This window comes from Tamandua tetradactyla, chromosome 8 (genome assembly GCF_023851605.1).
Source record: "Tamandua tetradactyla isolate mTamTet1 chromosome 8, mTamTet1.pri, whole genome shotgun sequence".
Classification (NCBI taxonomy): Eukaryota; Metazoa; Chordata; class Mammalia; order Pilosa; family Myrmecophagidae; genus Tamandua; species Tamandua tetradactyla.
In genome coordinates, this window is record NC_135334.1 from 61051265 (window position 1) to 61073526 (window position 22262).

General features: G+C 39.3%; 1 protein-coding gene across 12 annotated transcripts in view; it reads left to right on the forward strand.

Moving 5' to 3' along the window:
• DLG2 (discs large MAGUK scaffold protein 2) overlaps positions 1–8709 on the forward strand; it is a 2206106-nt gene extending 2197397 nt beyond the window's left edge. For all 12 annotated transcript variants that reach the window (XM_077113416.1, XM_077113403.1, XM_077113406.1 and 9 more), the window contains 2 exons: positions 6030–6121; positions 7871–8709. In XM_077113416.1, coding sequence (XP_076969531.1) covers positions 6030–6121; positions 7871–7977 — 199 coding nt within the window. In that variant the 3' untranslated portion in view covers positions 7978–8709. The remainder of the gene's footprint in view (positions 1–6029; positions 6122–7870) is intronic.
• The last annotated feature ends 13553 nt before the right edge of the window (positions 8710–22262 follow it).

Consider the following 22262-nt stretch of genomic DNA (forward strand, 5'->3'; position numbering starts at 1 on the left):
TTCTCCCCACTCTCACCATTCCCCACAGGGGGCTTGAAAATACTTTTCCAGTCACTGATCAAATCATTCTGGGATTCATCGGGGGATCACTCTGGACAAACCAACAAAATCTCATGTGCTACCTGAGATTCCAAGTACTTATGACATTCAATCAAACTATCTACATGAGTTATATTAGGAAATGCTCTAGTCAAAATCTAAAAGCACAAGACTTCCTGACATCTAGAGTAAAACACTGTCTTCCTTTGAAGAGTATCACTTTGGTTTCTGGCACCAAGGAGAACTTTCTGTACCCAGGAGTGGCATCCTTCAGGTCAAGGTGAGTTTATTTTAGTAACAAGAGTTCAGTTAAATCCTATTTCTTTATATTGCAGTAATTAGCATCATTCCCAGAACAACCATGTTGATTCAGATTCAGCTTTTTTTTTTTTAAAGATAACCATCTTCTGAAAGACATACTCTAAGTATAATGTGAAGTCTTTTTGAATAAGAAAACATGGATTCTAACCCCAGATCTATCCTTTCTTAGATGTACAGCGTTAGCCAAGTCTCTTCACTATTTCAGGCCTCATTTACTTGTTCTGAAATAAAGAAATAAGCCAGATCCCTGGCTTCCTTTATGGCATGCAAAAGCAGGAATGCTTTGAGATGCTACATGTTAATGTGATGGATCAGAATGGATCAACTAAATGTCTTTGCTCTTAGCTTTATGCTGTCATATTACTATTCCTGTGATACTCTGATTGTCAGCCTTTGATTAATTGTCTCTGGTTAGATAAAATGAGAGATATATTTTTTCATTAATAAGTACAAATTGGTAGCAAAATTTTTTAATGCATGGTGGACATGGGCTGATAAGGCTGCCGAGATCAAGAATCAATAGATTAGGTTATTTTAATTTCCTTCCATTTTGATTTGTCCTTGAGAAAAGGTTGAGCTTAACTAATCTTGTTAGGTCACAAAGTAAGTCTTAATAAATTTAAAAGTATTGAAATTATATAATATATCTTCTCCAACCACAATGAAATGAAGCTGGAAATCAGTAACTGAGGGAGAACTGGAAAATTCACAAATATATGGACATTAAACAACATAATATCAGACAACCAATGGATCAAAGCAGAAATCAAAAGGGAAATTAGAAAATATATTGAGTCCAATGAAAATGAAAACATATCCAAACTTAGGGATGTACTACAGGCAGAGCTGAGGAAATTTTATAACTCTAAATACTTACAGTTAAAGAGAAGAAAGATCTCAGATCAGAGACCTAACCTCACACATGGAGAAACTAGAAAAAAGAAAAGAAAACTAAACCCAAAGCCAACTAAAGAAAGGAAATAAAAAAGATTAAGTGGAAATAAATGAGACCAAGAATAAAAAACAATACAGAGATTCCATAAAACCAAAAGTTGGTTCTTTGAAAAGGTCAATAAAATAAACAAACCTTTAGCTAGATGGACAAAAGAAGAAAAGAAGACACAAAATCAGAAATGAAAGGGGTGCATTATTATTGACCCTGTAGAAATAAACAGGAGTATAAGAGGATATTGTAAGCCAACAAATTAGATAACCCAAATGATACGGTCAAACTCCTAGAAACACACAACCTGCCCACACTAAATTAAGAAGAAATAGAAGATCTTAAAAGACCACTAACAACTAGAGATTGAATCAGTAATCAAAACTCCCAATAAAGTAAAGCCCAGGACCAGATAGCTTCACTGGAATTTCAGCAAACATTACAAGAATTGACACCAATCCTTCTTAAACTCATCCAAGAAATTGAAAAGAAGTGAATACCTCCTAATTCATTCTATAAGTACAGCATCACCTTAATGCCAATGACAGATAAAGATACCACAGGAAAATAAAATTACACACCAACATCCCTTCTGAACATAGAATTTAAAATCCTCAACAAAATACTAGTAAACCAAATCCAAAAGCACATTAAAGGAATTATGCATCATGATTAAGGGGAATTTATCCCAGGTATGAAAGGGCAGTTCAGCATAAAAAAACAATTAATGTCATATACCACATTAATAAAATGAAGGGGAAAAGATGCATGATCATCTCAAGTGACACATAAAAAAGGCATTTGACAAGATCCAGAAACCTATCTTGATATAAACACTCAGAAGACTAGGAATAGAAGGAACATGATAAAGGATGTATATATAAACCCCACAGCTAACACTATACTCAATGGTGAAAAACTGAAAGCCTTCTGGCTAAGACCAGGAACAGGACAAAGATGTCCACTGTCACCACTTTATTCAACATAATGCTGGAAGTTCTAGCCAGAGCAATTGGGCCAGAAAAATAAATAAATACATCTAAATTGGAAAGGAAAAGGTAAAACTTTCCCTAGTTGTAGATGACATGATCCTATATAAAGAAGATCCTGAAAGTCCACAACAAAACTAATAATAAACAAATTCAGAAAAGTGGTGGGGTGCAAGATCAACACACAAAAATCAGTAGTGTGTCTACTGATAGGGGGTTCTATATACTAGAAATTAATAATTTGAAGAAAAAAATGAAGAAAATTCCATTTACAATACCAACTGAAAGAAAAATATATCCAGGAATGAATTTAACCAAGAATGTTAAGAACTTAACACAGAAAAGCACAAAATATTACTGAAAGAAATCAGAGAACACCTAAATAAATGAAAAGACATCCAGTGTTTGTGGATTGGAAGAATAAATATTGTTACAATGTCAATTCTACCCAAAACAATATATAGATTTAACACAATCCCAATCAGAATTCCAACAGCCATATTTCTAAATTCTGAGATGCTGAGCTAATTGTGTATCCTCTGGTTATTCCCTGGAACTTTGAGTATTTGTGTGACTCCTGAAACTCAGAGTTAGAGCTCTGAGACTAGGAGAGTCAGCATTACTCCATACTCAACTGTTAAAAAAGTTGAAAAAGTGATCAAATTTCAACTAGAGCTATGAATGAAGCTGATATGGATAGGACTAAGGCAAATCAGAATACAGGGTAAAGGATGATACAGACTATTTTAAAATTTCAATTTCTGTGTGAGACCAAAGGAAGGGATGCTTATTTGGTGCAAAATTTATATGTTTGATAGCACATTATCTAATTTTACTTGTGTGGTCAGTTTTTTCAAACACCATAATTGCATGGAATCTTGACTAGGAAGTGAGATCTTCTTGGTTTGTACAGGTTATCTCAATGCCCCGGTGCATCCGTGAATGATTTGGGCAGAGAATGAACAAGTGTCTTGGGGTACTGAAGAGAGAGGAGGAAATATTGGACTACCCCATCTGGGGAAGTCCTGGTATTCTCTCAAGCAGTGGGAGAACCAATGTAATAGGCTGAGCCTTTGATCTTGGGGTACACCCCTATGAAACTTATTCCTTCAAAAGAGAAACTAAGTCTACTTATGATTTTGCCTAAGACTCAGCCCCAGAGAACCTCTTTTGCTGCTCAGATGTGGCCTCTCTCTCTAAGCCAGCTTGGCAGGTGAACTCACTATCTATCCCCTGCATAGGACATGCCTCAGAAGGGTGTAAATCTCTGTGGCAACATGTCATGTGATTCCCAGGGATGAGCTAGGACCCAGCACCATCAGATTGAGAAAGCCTTCTTGATCAAAAGGGAAAAGAGAGAAATGAGACAAAATAAAGTTCAGTGGCTGAGAGATTTTAAATAGAGAGGAGAATTTATCCTGAAGGTTATTCTTATGCAGTATGTAGATTTCCCTTTTTAGTTTATGATGTATTGGAGTGGCTAGAGGGAAGTACCTGAAAATGTTAAACTGTATTCCATTAGATTCTTGATGATGATTCTATAATTATATAACTTTAACAGTGTGACCATGTGATGGTGAAATCCTTGTGTCTGATGCTCCCTTTATCCAGAGAATGGACAGATGAGTAAAAATAAGGACAATAAATATTAAGGGGGATAAGGGTTAAAAAAAAGTTGGGTAGATTTCAATACTAGTGGTCAAAGAGAGGGTAAGGCATATGAGATATATGTTTTTTTCTTTTGTTTTTTTGTTTCTTTTTCCTGGAGTGATGCACGTGTTCTAAAAAGATCATGATGATGAATGCACAATTATGTGACAATATTGTGAGCCATTGATTGTATACTTTGGATGAACTATATGGTACATGAAGATGTCTCAATAAAAAAATATATTTTTTAATTCCAACAGCTATCTTTACTGAAATGGAAAAGCCAGTCATCAAATTTATACAGGAAACCCCAATGTAAACTATGGACTACAGTTAGCACTATAATTATAATAACATTGTTTCATTAATTGTAGCAAATGTACCACACTAATGCAAAGTGTTAATAATAGGGAAACAGGAGTGGGTGCAGTGGGGAAAGATATATGGGAATTTTATTTTTTGCATCAATTTTCTATAAACTTATAACTTCTCTAATAAAAGAAGATTCTCAGAAGAATTTTTTTTTAAAAACATGGAGAAACTGCGAAGATGAAGTTCCCAAAGTTAGGAATCAATAGATTAGATTATTTTCCATTTATTTCCCATGATTTGTCCTTAAGCTTATGTTTAAATAATCTTATGATGATTGGATAAGCACGTGAGCAATTTTACCAGTTTGTGTTCTTCCCAAACATGTATCAACTATAACACAAATGAAATCATGTGTGCTTCAGAGACAGATAGACCTAAATATAAATACACATTCTGACTTCCCAGCAACGGAAGCACATTTATTAACCCATCTGAGCATCAGGTGTTTCATTTGTAAGATATAGAAGATGACACTTTTTTTGTAGAGTTGTGGTAAGGCTTAACTGAACTCATGTTCCTGACTCAGAGTAAGTGCTCAGTATATTTTGGTTGCTTTCTATTTATGTAAACTCATATGATTTGGTAAGTAACACTTGTATAAAGTTTATGATATGCCAGTGATTGACAGAAAGAAAAGGACAGAGTCCCAAGCATTATTTCTATCAGAAGAAAAATAAACAAAGCAAGCATGAAATACTCTTTCTTACTGAGCTCCCCTATCCTGGCTTGCTACTTGACTAAATTACTTGCTTACAGTCTATTTGAAAATATTTTGGTGCTAGCACTTTTGATTGTTACATTTGCTCTATGCCCATTAATATTAAAGCCTCTTTCAGCAGATCCTTGAGATGTTTTGATTATAAAAACAGAAGTTCAGGGCTCTTGTTCCTATAGACATGACTTACCATTTGTAGAAATTGAGTAACAAGAGCTACAGAATGCCTTTCAACCTGGAAGATACACATGCCTAAGGGCCTGTCCCACTTACAATAATTCTTTGGAAGCACTTTCTGTGTTTCTCCACACTCCATATTTCCTGCTACACATTAAAGATGACTGAAAAACGCTTAGGAAGGAGAGGCATGTCGAGAAATAAAAGTCTTTTTCAATGCTAGGACCTGAGACCAGTCAAGTCTCGTTCTTTCAAATATAAGCTGGTATATATCTTCCCTTCTCTTCATCTCTTCCCTTCGCTTTAAACACCCCTGGAAGGTTTCATTCAATTCTAGGTCCCACATTTAAAAGAGGTCGAGATAGACTAGCACAAAGTCCATGGAGGGTAGCCAGGAAAGTGTGGATTTGGAAATTATATGCAATGAGGGAACAGATGAAGCAAGTGAGACAAGTTTATTCTGAAGTAGGGTATGCCTCACAGGACACATGAGCAGCTTATTTAAATACCCTAAGACATGTCGTGGAAGAAGGAGGTTTAGCCCTACTCTGTGTTACTACAGGGGACAGAACAGGAACCGGTGACTAGAAATCCCCAAAGGACAGATTCTGCTTCAATCCAGAATGGAACCAAAAGACCGAGGGACTGAGTTACCTGGTAGGGAGCCCTTGTGGCTGAAATTATTCCAGCAAAGACGGGTCCTGAATGAAGACTAGGACTAAGCTAAGAGTACACTGCTTCCTGCAGGATACATTCTTGCTTTTAATTTTTCAGGATTTGGATATTCTATTTGTGTCCTAATACCAAGCCTAAATTTTTCCAGGGAGATGAATAAGCGTCTAACAGAGGAACAAGCCAAGAAAACCTATGATCGAGCAATTAAATTAGAACAAGAATTTGGAGAATATTTTACAGGTAAGTGAACTTGCCCTGTTAGTGTAAGAATGGAGATGAATTGTCTGACATTTGGCATGGAGAAGGCTCTGGGCCCTAAAATCTCCATTTTGAGAAACCCTAATATCTGTTTCTTGGGCCTGGGGACTCCCTCTGCTTCACCCATTTGATTTACATATCTGAGTTCTCTTTTCTCTGGTTCAGCTTCAGCCACCTTTCAGCTTTCCCAGCGGCCTTACCCATAGCCACAAGCAACAGATAACACTGAACTGTCTCCTGCTATTAAGGAGACTTTTAGACATTGAAGTCTAATTGAACTATCTCCCTGATATCATTAGAAAACTTGAAAAAGAAAACTTTGGAAGTTGAAAGTGGACATTATCCAAAGCAGTTACCCTTGAGAAGCAGTCTTGAGACCTACTTTCTCTGCTTCCACAATGGGCAGATTATTTTTCCCCATTGTAACACTTGAATAAGATGCTTGGAACACTTCCATGTGTTTCAGTTCCATGTCAAGTCCCAAGGCGAAGTTTTCCTTTTTAATATTTTCTTGGAAACAAATTTTGAGGAACAGAGAAAGATTTTCTTCTCCCAAGGATCCTGGGTTTTGGATTCTTGTGTCCTTACATGGGACACAGATTAAATCCAGAGAGGAATCAAATTTTGTGGAACTCACCTCACAACAAATTCTCAGTGTTTTAAAAACAAGAACTTTCCCCCTGAATTATTATGTGAAATTTATCTAATTCAGAGCCTGGAAAGGGTCAGTCAGTGACTTGGCAGTTTTAAAACATGTGGAATCACGTAATGTTCAGTAAAATCTCTATCAATAACAAAGATATGAATTTCACCCTAAAAGAACATCCATTAGGAAAATTAAACCAAAACAATGTACAGTTTGACACCAGTGGCTTAAATTTAGTAATATAATACAATAACCTGGTCTAAGACTTGCTTTGGAGAGCTAACCCAGGTGTCCATATCAATTCATTTGTAAGTCCTAATGCCATATGCATAGTATCCACCAGTTTTGGAGATGTATCTACAAGATAACCTTTGTTCAAAGGGGATAATAAAATGTGTATAAATCTACTTTGAGTGAATTGGTGTTTTAAGTAATACCCTATTTGGGCAGTTTGTTTATGTTTCCTCCTATTTATGTTGATGAATAATAGTCATAAAGTATTCACAACATGAGTAGTTCCATACAGTAAAATCTCAATCTATCAGATTACTCCAAGAATGAATGGGGTTTTCTATTAAAGGTCTTAGAAACCAAAGAGGTTAACTAAGGTTTCTTCTAAAACCCTTATTATCTTCTTTGCATCTAAAATATCTGAATTTCTGCCCCTTCCAAAGTAAGTACTGTATAAAGACTATAATGCCAGCTTTCCTTGATAGGCAAGCAGTTCTCAATCAGAAAATTAATTAGTGTCTATGTCAGTACCTGGCTCAGAGTAGGCACCCATGAAATATTTATTGAATAAATGAGTGGCTCATGGTCCAGAGCTATAGACAGACTTGTAGAAAGTGGGAAACCTGGGATGCATTGATTGCTGATCTATGGCATACATTGAAAACATTTTTTTAAGTTGTTGATATGGCCTTGCTTATGTGAATTTTCTGCTGCTTATTGCAAATGAAAAGGTATATTAAGCTTCCTGTTCAGTTGCTTGCCAGTGATTTGGAGCTTCTGCTGTGTGAATGGTGATTGTTCTTTACCACGCGAGGAACGATGCCTAACTCTGGGTGTGTTTGCATTTGTTATAGCTATAGTCCAAGGAGACACCTTAGAAGATATATATAACCAATGCAAGCTTGTTATTGAAGAGCAATCTGGGCCTTTCATCTGGATTCCCTCAAAGGAGAAGTTATAAATTAGCTACTGCACCTCTGACAAAGACAGAAGAGCATTTAGAAGAACAAAATATATATAATATACTACTTGGAGGCTTTTATGTTCTTGTTGCATTTATGTTTTTGCAGTCAATGTGAATTCTTATGAATGTACAACACAAATCGTGTGAAGCCATGAAGGAAACGGAGGGGCCAGAGGGTGGAACAGAAAAGACATTGCAGTATGCTGGAAGGCTTGGTTTACTCAAAGTGCCAGGTGTAGGGATGAACCTCTGATAGGCTTTCTGCCCAGGAGATGGGCAGCCTCCTCACCCCAGCAGATGTCCAGAGCTGATTTAGCTGCTGAGCTCTCTGTGTTTTTTGCTTTAAAGAAAAGTTGCCAGCACTCGAACCTCACCAAACTTCCCATTACCCACATCTGTAATTGGTACACTTCGAATTTTATAACTATGCACATCCTTTGATTTCTTAACAAGCAAAAGAAAGAAAGAAGGAAAAAAGAAAGGAGTCCTTTGGAGATGGCATAATATCAGGGAAGGATAAGTATGTAGTTTCTTTGGCATTTGCAAAGACAAGCATTTCATAAAATTCGCAAGTGTATGGAGGACTGACCTTACTGAGAGGAGGGGGGATTCCAGTTGGGATTAGCTTTATGATTGTTGATTGTCTATTTTGCCATTTATAAACTGAAAGAAGGCACTAAAGATGAGAATAATTTATACAATAAAATATATTAAATGTATAGAAATGAATTTCTATAGGTTAAAAAGTTTTGTGAAATATTTTGTAAAGACTAATTAATTGAAAAACTAAATGTATGCACTCTCAGCAGACGATCAAATTCAAGAACTGAAAATTGCATTCTCCCTTGTGTTGCCAAGGATCCATTAAGAGCATCTGACTTCTTTCCAAAGTCTGACAAAGACTCCCCCTCACTTACATCCCATGAGCTCCCTTCCACACTAGTGATACACTCCCATGGAGCACACTAATGAGTTACCCTCATGGATGTTTTTTTGGAAGACATTTGGTGAATGCATTTTTAAGCTGATGGCTTTTCAGAGACAAATTCATGCAAATGATCTAAAGAGAAGATTTTGCTTTATTCTTGTTAAACAACCTGGGCCTGCGGTATAAGTAGTGGAAAAACTTTGTTCCTAGTTACCTACATACAGTTTTTAAAGGACCGTTTAGTATTTTGAGCCAACCATGAGTAATTAGGATTTTTTTTTCTTTCTCAGAGTAATAATTTTGTAACAAGCAGAGATGGTATACAGCCATGGGGAAATCTGTCCCAAAATGCACTATTTCTTTGAGGAAGGGAGAGAAGAGAAGTATCTGGTTGGGGGGTGAGGAGTGCAGACTTTTGTTTCTGTGTTAAGGGCAAAGAGAGAGAACCACAGAGAAAAACAAAGACTTTGAGCTCAACTAATTGAACTGCCTTTCTTGGGCTGCACCTGGACCAAGTTTATTTTTTTAACAATTATACTAATGATAACTAAAAAATGAAACCTCCCAAAGCCTATAAACTGAACCAGAAGAATTAGTTTTACACTTTAGAGCAGCTGATGGCAACATCAGCAGTGCTTTTGCCCAAGGTGTTTGGAGAGAGACATTTCAGTGATTTCAATAACCACTCAACTCTGGGTTCTGTGCATGCCCAGACTAAGCCCCATCGCCTTATTTCTTGGGTACATCCAGACCTGGCAGAGATTCTGCCACACTGTGCAGCAAACCAGCATGTAAGCTGGGGTGGGAGAGCAAGAGCTAAAGCCATCAGCAGTGATGGGGCTTCTTCACAGTGAGAACATCAGAGCTCAGAATGAGGGTCTCTTTCCAAAAACGGGGGTTGTTCATCTTACACTAAATACTATTCTCAGCCTAGCTGCAGTCACCAAAACAATTGCAAAAATGCAAATGTATGCATCTACCTATAGTTGAGGCTGCCTTTGCCAATGGAAGGGCTAGCAATGCATTGTCCATCTGATAAAAGATGTTTCTGGAAACTTCCTTAGAGTGGTGAAAATGTAAAAGATGTTTCCAAGTCTGCAATTCGCCAGTTTTAGGTCAAGGCCTAATTTCATCAAAATTGCTCCCAGAAGTTTTCTGCCACCAGAATGCCATACCTGATTCCAACTCTATTTTTAGGCCACCATGATAACTTCTTTGGTTTCTCAACTGAGCATGCAACCATTTATTTAAAGGACTGTCATTAATGAGTAGATGTTTTCGCGGGTCGTGTGATGTGCTTTCCATTTAATAGTATTGCTGTGGCTAAGTACAATCAAATTGAACCACCAACCCTTGGTTTTGTAGTAATATAATTATTTATTTTCCTAGTGTAGATGCTTCCAGATTAGAATTGGCATTTGCACTGATTTTTTTTATGTAGATTTATATATATATATATATATATACACACACACATATATATTTGCTTGAAAAATCACCAAGCAAATTGGTGAGAGGGTCTTTTCCTATAGAATTTACACCTCCATTTGTTGTGTTGTCTTGCGCTTCCCAACGCTGAGGTTTCTATGGCTCCAATGAGTTGGTGTATTTTGCAGCAAATCTGACAACTTGTGTGGACATGACATGAAAGCTACCCAGATTACATCTGGTACAAATGCGCTTGGAGCCTGGGGCCAGACTGGTGCTAACATTGCAAACTATGTCCGGAGCTGTCTCCACTCTGAAGGCTTGCTGGGGGCGCGGTGTCACTTTCACATGCTGGGCCCTTTCAGAAAAGTGCCAGATCGTGTCACTGGTGCTATTTTTCATGCTCTGGTACAATGTGTAGCACCATGGGGGTCTCAGCTTTACCAAAATCAAAATCCCATTTGTCAGCTAGTTGCAGGGGCATTTGGTTTTGGGTTTTTGTTTGTTTGTTTGATTTTTTTTCCCCCTGTTTTCTTTTTCTTTTTTCCTCTCCTCCCACAGGATTGGTTGCCCACTTCTTTGCAGGCTTTTTCCCCCAGCCCCAATCCTTGGGTTGGCTATATCTGCTTAGTGAGCCCATCTTTATGAAGCTGTACTCAGGTGCCTCTGTGAGCTGTCGTAGATTCTACTGCCAGCCCTTCAAGATTCTGAGCCAGTAAAACCTTTCTGCTCTGGCTCACCTCTAGTTTTGTTTTGTTTTATTCTCATTCTATCCTCTGCTCTCCCTTTCTGTTTCTAACCATTGTATCCCTCTTTTTTTTTTTTAACCTTTCCTTTTATCCTTCCTTCCTCCTTATCTTCTCTGACTTACTTTTTTCTGTAATCCTTCTTTACTCTCTCCCCTTTGTCCCCTCTCTTCATCGATTTCCTCTCCTTTGCTCTCCATCTCTTTCCCCTTTTCCATTCCTGTCCTGTCTCCCTTCTCCTCATATCTCTGACCACCTTTTCTCCCACACCCACTCCCTAATTTTTCTGTTTCCTTAAGGGCTCATGGCTGATCCAGACAGCAGGTCCATGAATTGGACTCATGACACAAATACATTGCATCACAGTGTCACCTACTCAGCCCAGAAAGCAAAGCTGAGTGTGAGGTCCTGACCTGGAGCCAGCCCAGCACACCTCACCAAGCAGCCTGCACCACTGCCCTGCAGTGACGTTGCACGCGCTCTGGGCCCCTGCTGGCACCTGGGTGCCTCTCTGCCTGAATGCTGGTCCCAAGCGAGCCACTCCCAACATCCAGCCCGTGGCTCTGAGGACACTCACTTCCAATACAGGCAGACGCTGGCCCCGATGATTATTCTGACAGCAAACCTCTTCCTTCTCATTGAAGCCAGCCATCACCTTGGTTTGGAGAGAGACTTTTTTTTTTTCATTCATAAGTTTTCTTTTTCCTGTTTTCATGTGAAACCCCCTCTGCTTTTCAGCTGGTGACTGCTCTGGTGAGATTGAATAGACTTGCTGGTGAAATAATATCTCTTTTTTCCCATCTTGGTCCTGCCTAAATTCCTACAAAAATATTTAAGCCAAGACTCAGGCTAGGTACTAAGTTTATCATATTAATTTGTCACTCATAGGGATGAAAAAAGTTCCTCCGGTGACAACTGACTTGACAGGGAAATCCCTACAGAATTCTGTGACTCTATATTTTACTTGTGTGTATTATGGTATATATGGTATGTATATCATGTATACACGTATAATTTTGGAAATGAATGAATGTGGATGGAAACCCCGTCTGTAAATATCCTTCCTCGCTGAAACCTGTGCTTAGGAAATCATTTCTTGTACGGCTGTGCAGTTTCTTGTAGCAGCTGAGGACAAACTAAAAAAGGCAGACAATTCAGACAAAGATCATCTAAAAAATGGAGTACAGTGTCACCCTAGCAACTCATGAGGACAGACAACCAAATGGCAAGGCTGACTCCCAATGGGATGGCAAACTTTTCTTCTCCCCTTTTATAAATCTGTGTTTCCTAAATGTGTCTTAACTTCTGAGTGCACCAGGCTGTACCCATTAGATCCTATACACATGACAATTTTGTGCTTCTCTCTGACAGGATGTTTCTCAATTGAGCTGTAGTACAGGACAGGAGGAAGGGGAAAATATTCCTTGTCTGGGCTGGAGTTTACAGAGACACTGCACAGCTTACACTCCTGTTAAGTGTAAATAGTCAACACTTCCATTCCATTTGTGTAAAAAAATAAAGCACACACTATTATAAAATCAAGATGTATATTTCATACTCAGTGTGTCTGTCCATATTTATTGCGTTTCCAGGTGTCAGCAGCGGTTCCAATGTAAAAATGCTTGATAGAGTATTTATAAACATGTCACGGTTTTATTATAAGAAATTAATATTAAAACCTTTTTGCATTTTATATCAAATGGGTTTTCCCAAACATAATTTGTCTTATTTCGTAAAGAATAGAATCAACTCATTTCTATTTTTTATCAAATTTCCCCCAATTTCAGAATTAAAGTACAGTTAGGGTAGGTTTGCTCCGAGAAATACTGGCACTGCTGAGAGGAACTGAAAATGGTACATTTACATATTTTTAAATATTTGCTTACCATCTTGCCTACTTTTCAACAGGATTTTGCCAAAAGTGAACATGGTTAACAATGCATTGAAAGATATCTTTTTAAAGACTCTCATTAACTGTGAAGAAACAAGTGTCCAAGTTGTGAGATTATAAAAGATACTAAGAATAGAGGAAGATATTTTTTATCTCATACTTATAATGCAAAGAAAAACAATTTGGAGAGAAGGTATCATTATCTTAATACATTGGAGGTACAAAAAAAAAAATCAGCTTCAAAGATCTGAACATACCACACGATGTCAGGTTTGGAAACCTGAATCTGCCACGTGATGTTCTAAATTCTTTACTTCAGGTTTGGAAACCTGAATCTGCCACGTAATGTTCTAAATTCTCTACTTCACTTCAGGTTAAACATAAGCTTGTCATAGCAACATTTACATAGCATAGGTCTTAAAGCTAGAGGATCAAAACAAATTCCTCCTTTGGAAGGATCACTTGAAATCTCTTTGTTTTGTGATTACTCCTCACATAATTGATCAGTCATTTGGGAAGCTAGCCTGGTTGGCTATAGCATCCTGGCTCTCCCCATGAGCCAACAAGAGTCCCTGCCAGGTGCTCTGGTGCCGTTCCTAGTGCAGGACTGTGGCAAGCACAGACAATCAGAGGCATAAGAAGGCATCCACTGAGGCTGCAAACCCAAAGTGGGCATCACGTTTCAACAACTATTCACTTTTTAACATGTACACAGTCTCACCAGGTTTAATACCGATGGTGACACTACCCAAAAATAATGGGTATGTCTGGGTCACTTCAGTAATGGGTGTGTCAAGGAGTAAAAAGAGGCTGCAAGAGCATTTGACTTTTCTTTCTTTTATTTCACATCTACCTGTTTTTTAAATATTATGATTTTAGATGTCTCAAAAGTTGTAAGAAGCCTGCATATCTTGAACCTAAGAGGGCCTAGATATGAACCAATGATATTTGCAGATACTTTAAGAACAAACATCCAGCGATAGAATTTAAAAGCCTCACTGGAGCACTAAGCTAAGGAACATTTTTAGAGGAAACCACCAGCTTTCTTAGCATAACGAGATCCAGAGACTTTAAAGTTGTCAAGAGAAGATGGCTTCTGATGGATCAGGACTGCCTGGCCTAATAATTCTTATCTTTCTTCCTTCTGATTCACCTTTCCCTTAGGGATACCACTGCTATCATCAAACTGATTTCCTGCCCCTTCTAAAATTTTGGCAAAATGTCAAGTGAGAACCTTGTTTCTAATTCTTCTCAGCACTACTGGGACAAGGCTAAAATATTTGGACAAACTTTCTAAAGCCTGGAGATAACAGAAGGGAAATAAACAGAAGATAATCTGAGTTACATGATGGGCTTAGCGCCCCTGGCCCACTGCCATCTGACAGAGGCCATCTTTCCTCTACCACCCAGGAGTCTCTCAAACATGGCTAGGCCAGATTTCAGAACCTTTTTCTTTTCACAGCACACATAGAAGATGCTGTGTCCGTGCGTAACTCAGTACCGGATTCTCAGCTAAATCAGCTGCAGATGAGGGTGCCTGCTGTCTCCATCCCTGTTGCTCCCACATACTAGAATACAAATGGGAGTGACTCTATATGGCTAACTTTGGGCTACTCTTTACTTGTAAAACTTAAGAGACAAATGACATGCAGCATGCTGTGTTACTGTGACTGATGATGCATCAGTAGAACATCATTGGTCTAATCGGCTCAAAGCTAAAAAACTCAAGATCCAAGAGAGACACAAGTTATTTCCCACTTTCCTGTCTCAGGCCCTTCTTCCTGGTTCTGAACTGAATGATTGACTGGGGTAGTGCCTGCTCCACAAGGTTTCAACAGTATGACCTGTGTGGATACTGCATCGCAGAAAGCTAACACCTGTACAGAGAGACAAACACTTAGAAGTGGCTTCAGTCTAGCAAAGTACAATTGCTTCTGCTTCCTCTGAGAGGAGCAAGAGAAGGGAAGTTATGTACTGTCATTTCAGAGGGACATTAAACATTTCAAATTCCTTATGACTCAAGATAGTAAATGAAATCAACAGTTACACAGTTCCTTAGCAATAGAAAGACGTCCCTCAGAGAGAGCAGCTGATTGCTATCCAACAAAAATCAGAAATTATCAAGCTAAAAAGTTGAATCCTGACTGGATGGAAGGATTTTCATGGGCCACACTTATGTCTGATATTCTTAGTAATGCAGCCATGTTCCCTCTTTGGCAGTTCTGGTGCCAATAACCCCAGGACTTAAGGGAATCTCACCCGTTGGGCTTCCCAAACCAGTTTCTTCTTATAATATTCTACCTAACCGGCCTCTGCCACCAATTCCAACTTCAAATCCTCCGTCCCTTTTTTTGACAATTGGTGGCTTGATTTTGACTATCTGACATTCTTCACGGTATGAAATTCTACACAGGTATGTCACGTGTTAACCTGGGATCAATCAACAGGTTGAAGTGTGGAGTTTTTCAGCCAACAATCCATAAAAAAGAAAGCTTATTGTTTGTTTAAAGATGCCCAATGGGAAAATATTTCCATAGATGCTGGCATTTTAAAATTATTTATATATTTATCCAGTTGTCATTCATCACACATTTGGTCAGCAAACAATAAACACCTGCTTGGAGCCAAGCTCTATTTAGATGCCAGGGTAAAAATAAAATATATTTTTTAAACATTGAACAGAGCACAGTTTGTTTTCTCAAGGAATGCAAACCTAATGGCAGACACACACACACACGCACACACACAAAGATAATTAAAATACAGAAGATCTAAAGCAGACTGCTGAGTGCATAAAGACTTGGAAAGAATGACCTTGAATCTGTGAGTCAGTGGACAGCTGCCCACAATTGTGCCCCACTGCTCACATCCTGGGAAGAACCTCTTCCAGCAAAAGTAAGTCTTTTCTCTGGCGTTCCTGAATGTGTTAGCATGCTGATGCCCCATCCACACTTGGTTCTACCGACGACCCACTGTTCTACCTATAACCAGTTCTGTTGCCTGGGGGAGAGTGGAACACAAGGTAGCACAAAATAGCTTGCCAGGTGACCAGAAGAGGAACAGGAATTGGGCAGGTTAGTACTCAGGAATCGGCATGCCAACAGGGCATGAATTATGAGGAAGCAAGAAACAACTTGAACAGTTGATCAAAATAGTTGACAGTCAGTGTATTCGTAGGAGAATCTGGAGAAACAGAGTGTTTCCTTTTTCTTTGCAATATACTGATTCTCTGATGCATCGAAGATCCACTTTAAAGTAGGATAGTACAACAAGGCCTTCTTTTTGCGCTACAACTTGAGACATTAGACACACTTCTTTAGAACCATATGCAAGGTTTTATTCCCCTCTGAAAGTGATGGTTTCCCAGCCAGGGTACTTATATCAATAATATTCAGTAAGAGCTAAAGGCAAGTTAGACTCAACTTTTAAATAAGAGTAAATGTGTAGGCTAAAACCAATAAGATAAATATGTCCCTGATGTCTTCTATTAGCTTCTATCCAGGAGACATTTTAAGAAGATTTTGAAAGAGTAGTGGAGAAAAGAGAAAATTGATGTAACATACTTGGCCTTGTTATTTTATAGAATAAATTCTATGTTTTTTAGTGGCAGGCTTGTCCTCGCTAGTGATACCCATAAATTCCCAATATCCCTTTTTAGTTAAGCACCTCACACCCCCAAAATTTTGACTAGAACCTCAGACAAAGGGCAAAGCTGTAAGAAATGGGGCTTGGAACTTCTCCTAGGTCACAGACCTGTACACAGGGATGCATCACAGACCATAAAAGGTATTGGGATTCGAAAATGCAACAACTGCCTAGTTTGTCTTTACTCAAGTTGTGTATTTCACCCAATAATCTGAAGCAATTGCAAAAGAAGAATTTTAATGCCATCCCTAATCAGTTATTTACCAAAGTTGACCCCCTTAACACACTACAGTTAGTTTAGCAAACACACACAAAAAGCATAACCTAAGTGTGCCGGGACAGAAAACTTCTGTTTTTGTCATGTATTCCATTGCAAAAAAGAGAGCAATACCGAGCAGTGGCAAGAAGAGTCAGGCCTCAGAGCCAGCCGAGACAGGCTCGGAGCTTGCGGAGGGCTTTGCCAGGCTCTGAGTCCTCTACCCCACAGTGAGCTGCTCACAGAGCTCTCTGTCTGCTGGAAATATGAGCGAGTCCTTCGTATCCACGGCAGGCTCCCAACACGTCCTCAAAGCATGTTTCGGCATCAGGGGCATTAGCATCATCTGGAGCTTGTTAGAACTGCTGAATTTCAGGCCCCATCCCAGAGCTATTAAATCAGCATCTGCATTTTAACAAGATGTCCAGATGATTCTGTGCATGTTAAAATTTGTGAAATACTGATTAACAAAACTGAGTCAACTCTGAAGATATAGGCATTGGAACAATAATACACCTATAATCATGAAGGTGAGTTACTAAATATAAAGATGAACATAAAAAACAGATAGCAGAAAAGGAGGAAAAGAGATATCCTTTGGATTAAGCAAAGAGCTGGGAGGCACCATCCATGGTGGAGGGGCGATTGCAAAAGTTACAGGGAGAAAGTACTCGAGCTGTGAAGCTGAAATCCAGGATGCACTTTCCAGTGCATTAACTGAGGAAACTATTGTTGGCATGGGCCTTGAAGGATGACAAGGTGGCAACACAACATTGCCACCTGGCACTAGCACATCTGGCTTCAAATCCTGGCTCTATCCTTTACTAGCCATGTAAACCTTGACAAGGGACGTAGACAAAACAACCGTAGCTAAGGCTTGCTGAGTGCTTACTACATACCAGGCAATTTCCATGCATTTCTCACCACAGCCCTCTGAAACAGGTGCTCTTTATAATTGCCATGTTTCAGTGAGAACCTTTGTCCTTGGAGAGGCTAAAAGTCCTTTCTCAAATGATTATTTTGGTTATTCATTTGATCCTCCCAACCCTGAAAAAGAGAAAATGGCACTTGCCGCCCCAATTTAGAGGTGAAGGAATCAAGGTTCAGGGAAGCAGTGACTCTCCTAAGGCTGCACGGCTGGTGGCAGAACTGCCCCCCAAGCTCAGACTTCAGCTTCCTTCATTCAGCGCCCTTTACCTCTCTGCCGGAGGCTTGGCGAAAGATAATTAAGGATTTGATTTAGAGAACAGTGATTACCAGAAAGGAGCAGAAGGGCTGGCCTGATGGACAAGCAGACAGCCATCTGTCTACAGCCTGGGTCGCCTGCCCTCAGCCCCGAGAGTCTTCTGGACTGAAGCCTCTGTGGGAAGGTAATGACAGTGTGGGGAAAGGAGCTTTCAAGGGGTCTGAATACAGGAATTAGTTTGTCAAATGGCACAACCGGAACCGAGGGGCCAAAAGCAAGAAACGGAGGGTTTATGAGAGTGTGGTGCTACTCTCAGACACAGTATGCTGGCTACATGACAAGGGGAAGAGGGGCAGACAGAGAAAAAAGGCAGGAAGGGTGTAGTAGTAAACTGAATTATGTATTCCAACAAACACATGTTCATAATCTTAATCCCCGCGGGTGTGAACCCATGTGACTACAATCCCTTGAAGGTATTATTTTTAGTTAAGATGTGGCCCAGCTGAATGATGGTAGGGTTTAATGAGGATTACCGGAAGCCTTAGGAAGAGAAAGCCGCAGGAAGGAGCCAGAAGCCAGAGGTGCGCAGGGCCCGAGAGAGAAAGGAGAGGACTTAGCCATGGAGTTGGAGGCAGAAATACAGGCCAGTGAACCCCAAAAGATTGCCGCAGACAGCACCAGAACGTTAGCAGTCTTCGGGGAGAAAGCAAGGCTTGCTGCTCTCTTGGATTTGGACTTCTAGCCTCAAAACCGTGAGCTAACAGATTCTGTTGTTTAAAATAAAACCAGTCTGTGATAGCAGCTCAGGCAGCTAAGACTAAGGGAGAGAAGCTACCAGGGACTTAACCTGTGCCGCACACAGAACTTTGGATGCACTATCTCATTTCACCGTTGCTTCTACCCTGTGAAGGGGGCACTATCAGTACTACAGAATAAACAAAGAGGCTTGGAAAGTTAAGGGAGGACATCCAATTATAGCACGACCAAGACCCATGACCATTACAGTTTATCAGTGCTTTTTGTTCCCACTAGGCCACATGCTGCAATGCCAGTCTTTTTTTTTTTAATAAACATATTAGAATTATTTTAGACTTAGAGAAAAATCCCAAAATAGTACATTTCCATAAATCCCACACCGGGTTCCTCTTATTATTATTACTGTGCTTTAGTGAGGTTCATTTGTCACAATTAATGGGCCAATATTGATGCGTTATTATGAACTAACTTCCATTCTTTATTTGGATTTCCTGCATTCTTACCTTTTCTCTTCCTGGATTTCCATCCAGGATACCACATAACATTTCATTGTCATGTCTTAGATTGCTCTTGGCTTATAAGAGTTTCTCAGATACAGTTTCTTCTCTTTGACAGTTTTGAGGAGAACTGGTCAGGTATCTTGTAGACTGTCCTTCAATAAGGATTTGACTGACGTTTTTCTCTTGATTAAACTTGGGTTATAGATTTTAGGGAGGATGATCTCAAAGGTGAAGTGCCATTCTCATTGTATCAGGGTGTGTACTGCCAACATGATGTAGTAATGCTAATTCTGATGAATCGCTAAGGTGGTCTTTCGTCAGTTTCCTCCATTGTAAAGTTACTCTTTTTCTCTCATTTCCTGCAATACTGTTTAGAAGGAAGTCACTATGTGCAGCCACACTTAAGGAATAGACAGATATGCTACAACCTTAAGGGCAAAGGAGCTACATAAATTATTTGGAATTTTTCTGCGAGGGAAACTTGAATGTTTTTCCCACTTATTTATATTGGCACTGACTCATTAAAATTTATTTTACTCTTTGGGTTCTAATCCTATTCTATTTTATTTTGTTCAAATCGTTTCAGCTGTGACCATTGAGAGAGCTTTCAGCTGGCTCCTGTGTTTCTTTGACATACCCCATCATTATGTTTCTTTTAAATACTTCATTACTTTCTGACACTGTAGGATGCCATGCTCATCTTGTATATTTCTTGCTCCAGTCCCAGAATTAGTCATTTCACAAGTTCCCCAAGGCTTCTTTTATTGTTAAAGTATTATAAGCCAATATCTGGGTGCTAGGTGTTCTCATTGCTAGTAGGGTGTCATCTCTTCTAGGCCCTATCAACTGAGAGCAAAGAAATAAATGTGTGCATACTGGCCAGCAAGTGTACACACATCTAAATATGTTTATGTGCAACCCTTTGTATCTGTAGAAGGCAAAGGAGAGTTCATACTGTTATCTCCAATTCTAACTCCTTACCACATGGATCATTTTAGCCCTCTCCTCTTGCTTGACTGTAGTTTCCCATGCCAACAGTGAGAAACCAAATGCCAGTCATTCTTCACCTTTTTGTTCCATTTTAACTAGCTCACCCTGGGTGGTTCCTTCTGTTCAGGTAAGACCCAAAGAACCTTAAAATCTCTCACTTGATTATCTCGGGTTTCTGCTACTTCTTTCCCAAACTTGATGGTAAATATCTTGAGGGCAGGAGGTAATCACCAATTTCATTATAATTCCTATGGCCTATAACACAGATGATCCATGGAAAAATAGTAATTAATTTAAAAGGCAATTAAACAAATCTCATACGAGGTATAATTTTCACAGTAAAAATTTGAGAGTGCAAATTGTTACTTTCTCTATTATTATTTTTAATTTGTTAACTTTGAGTCCTCAACTTGCCATATAAAGAAATTTGTCCTAATTATGTTTAGGTCAGTACAGTCAAGTACAGTGAGTTATCCAATGACCTGGATTGTAAAACCCCTTGTACCCTGCCTCCCACTGTTTCTCCAGGTGACACCTGGATCCCAGGGGGTTTGCGTCACATGTACATCATGAGGAGGGGTTGGCTTCTGCTCCCACTCCTGCCAATGTGATGGTTCTCTTGTTTCTCTCTAAACTCAAAATCAACTCCCTGGAAAGACCTTAGCAAAAAGGAAAGCTTAAATTATCTGTAGGCAAATCATGAGTTGTATATCCACTGTTGGAATCAGTTCAGGTCCTTTTGTACATGGTGTAATTATCAATTCAGCTTTACATATGTTAGATAACCTCCACAGTCAACCAGGTGACCTGCCTATGACAGAGACAGGTTTGGTATTGTTTAAACTAGAAATGTAAAGAAAGGGAACAGTCAGATGCTGATGTTTTAAAGCAAAGCAGTGGATGTGAAAGTGAGACTTGGCAAAGGAAAACATTTCTAAATTCTTCTGCTCCCATTTAACATACTAGAATTTCTCCCATAGTGAGAGGAAAGTGCCATGACATTGGAAAGAGGAAGAAAAAGGATATGAAATAGAAGAAATAAAGAAACTCTATCCCTTCTAATCCCAGGTGATTAGGGACAGGGGATTGGCAGAAGGCAAAGAGAAGGAGGGCACAGAGGTTGAATGGTGAACAAACAAATTTGAATTCCATTTTCTCTTGCTGCACTGAAACCCCAACAAGTTGAAGAGAACTACGGCAATGGGGTCTTGGACCACTTTCCATTTGGAATTCTGGGAGGAAGTCGCCATGGGAGCAAGGAACACCCCCAGATGTCCATAGGGAATATCAAAGTAAACTCAATGGCATGGCATGGTCAGAAAGGGACAGTGAGCTCAATTCTCCCAAGCTGCCCCCCTTTCTATGTATGTTGGAATACAAGAGTTCCAATTGTGCCCTAAAAGGCAGAAGCAGAAGGTGGCTGAGTCTGAGATGAGAGCAGGCATTCCAAGTATGGGATCTACTGTGGCGAGGGGTTGTCTCAGGGGAGAAGGAGGGGACCTACACCCAACACTCTACCTGTGGTAGATAGAATTATGTGCACCAGTTTACACATGTTCTTAATCTTAATCCACATTCCTGGTGATTTGAACCCATTGTAAATAGGGCCTCTTAAAGATTTTATTTTACTTTAGGTATGGCCAACTGAATAAGGGTGAGTTTTAATCATTATTAGAGGGCTTAAAATGACAACCTGGAAGTCACAGAAGCTGAGAAAAGGGCAAGACATCATCATGTGATGGCATAAGGCAGATATATATATATATATATATATATATATATATATATAAAGTCAAGGAATCCCAAGGATTTAGGCAAACCAGCACCAGAAGGCTATAGATTTTGGGGGAAAAAATAGTCTTGCCAACCCCTTGATTTAAACTTTTGGCCTCTGAAACCATGAACTAATAAATTCCTGTTTTTAAGCCACCCATTGTGTGAGATCTGTCATGGCAG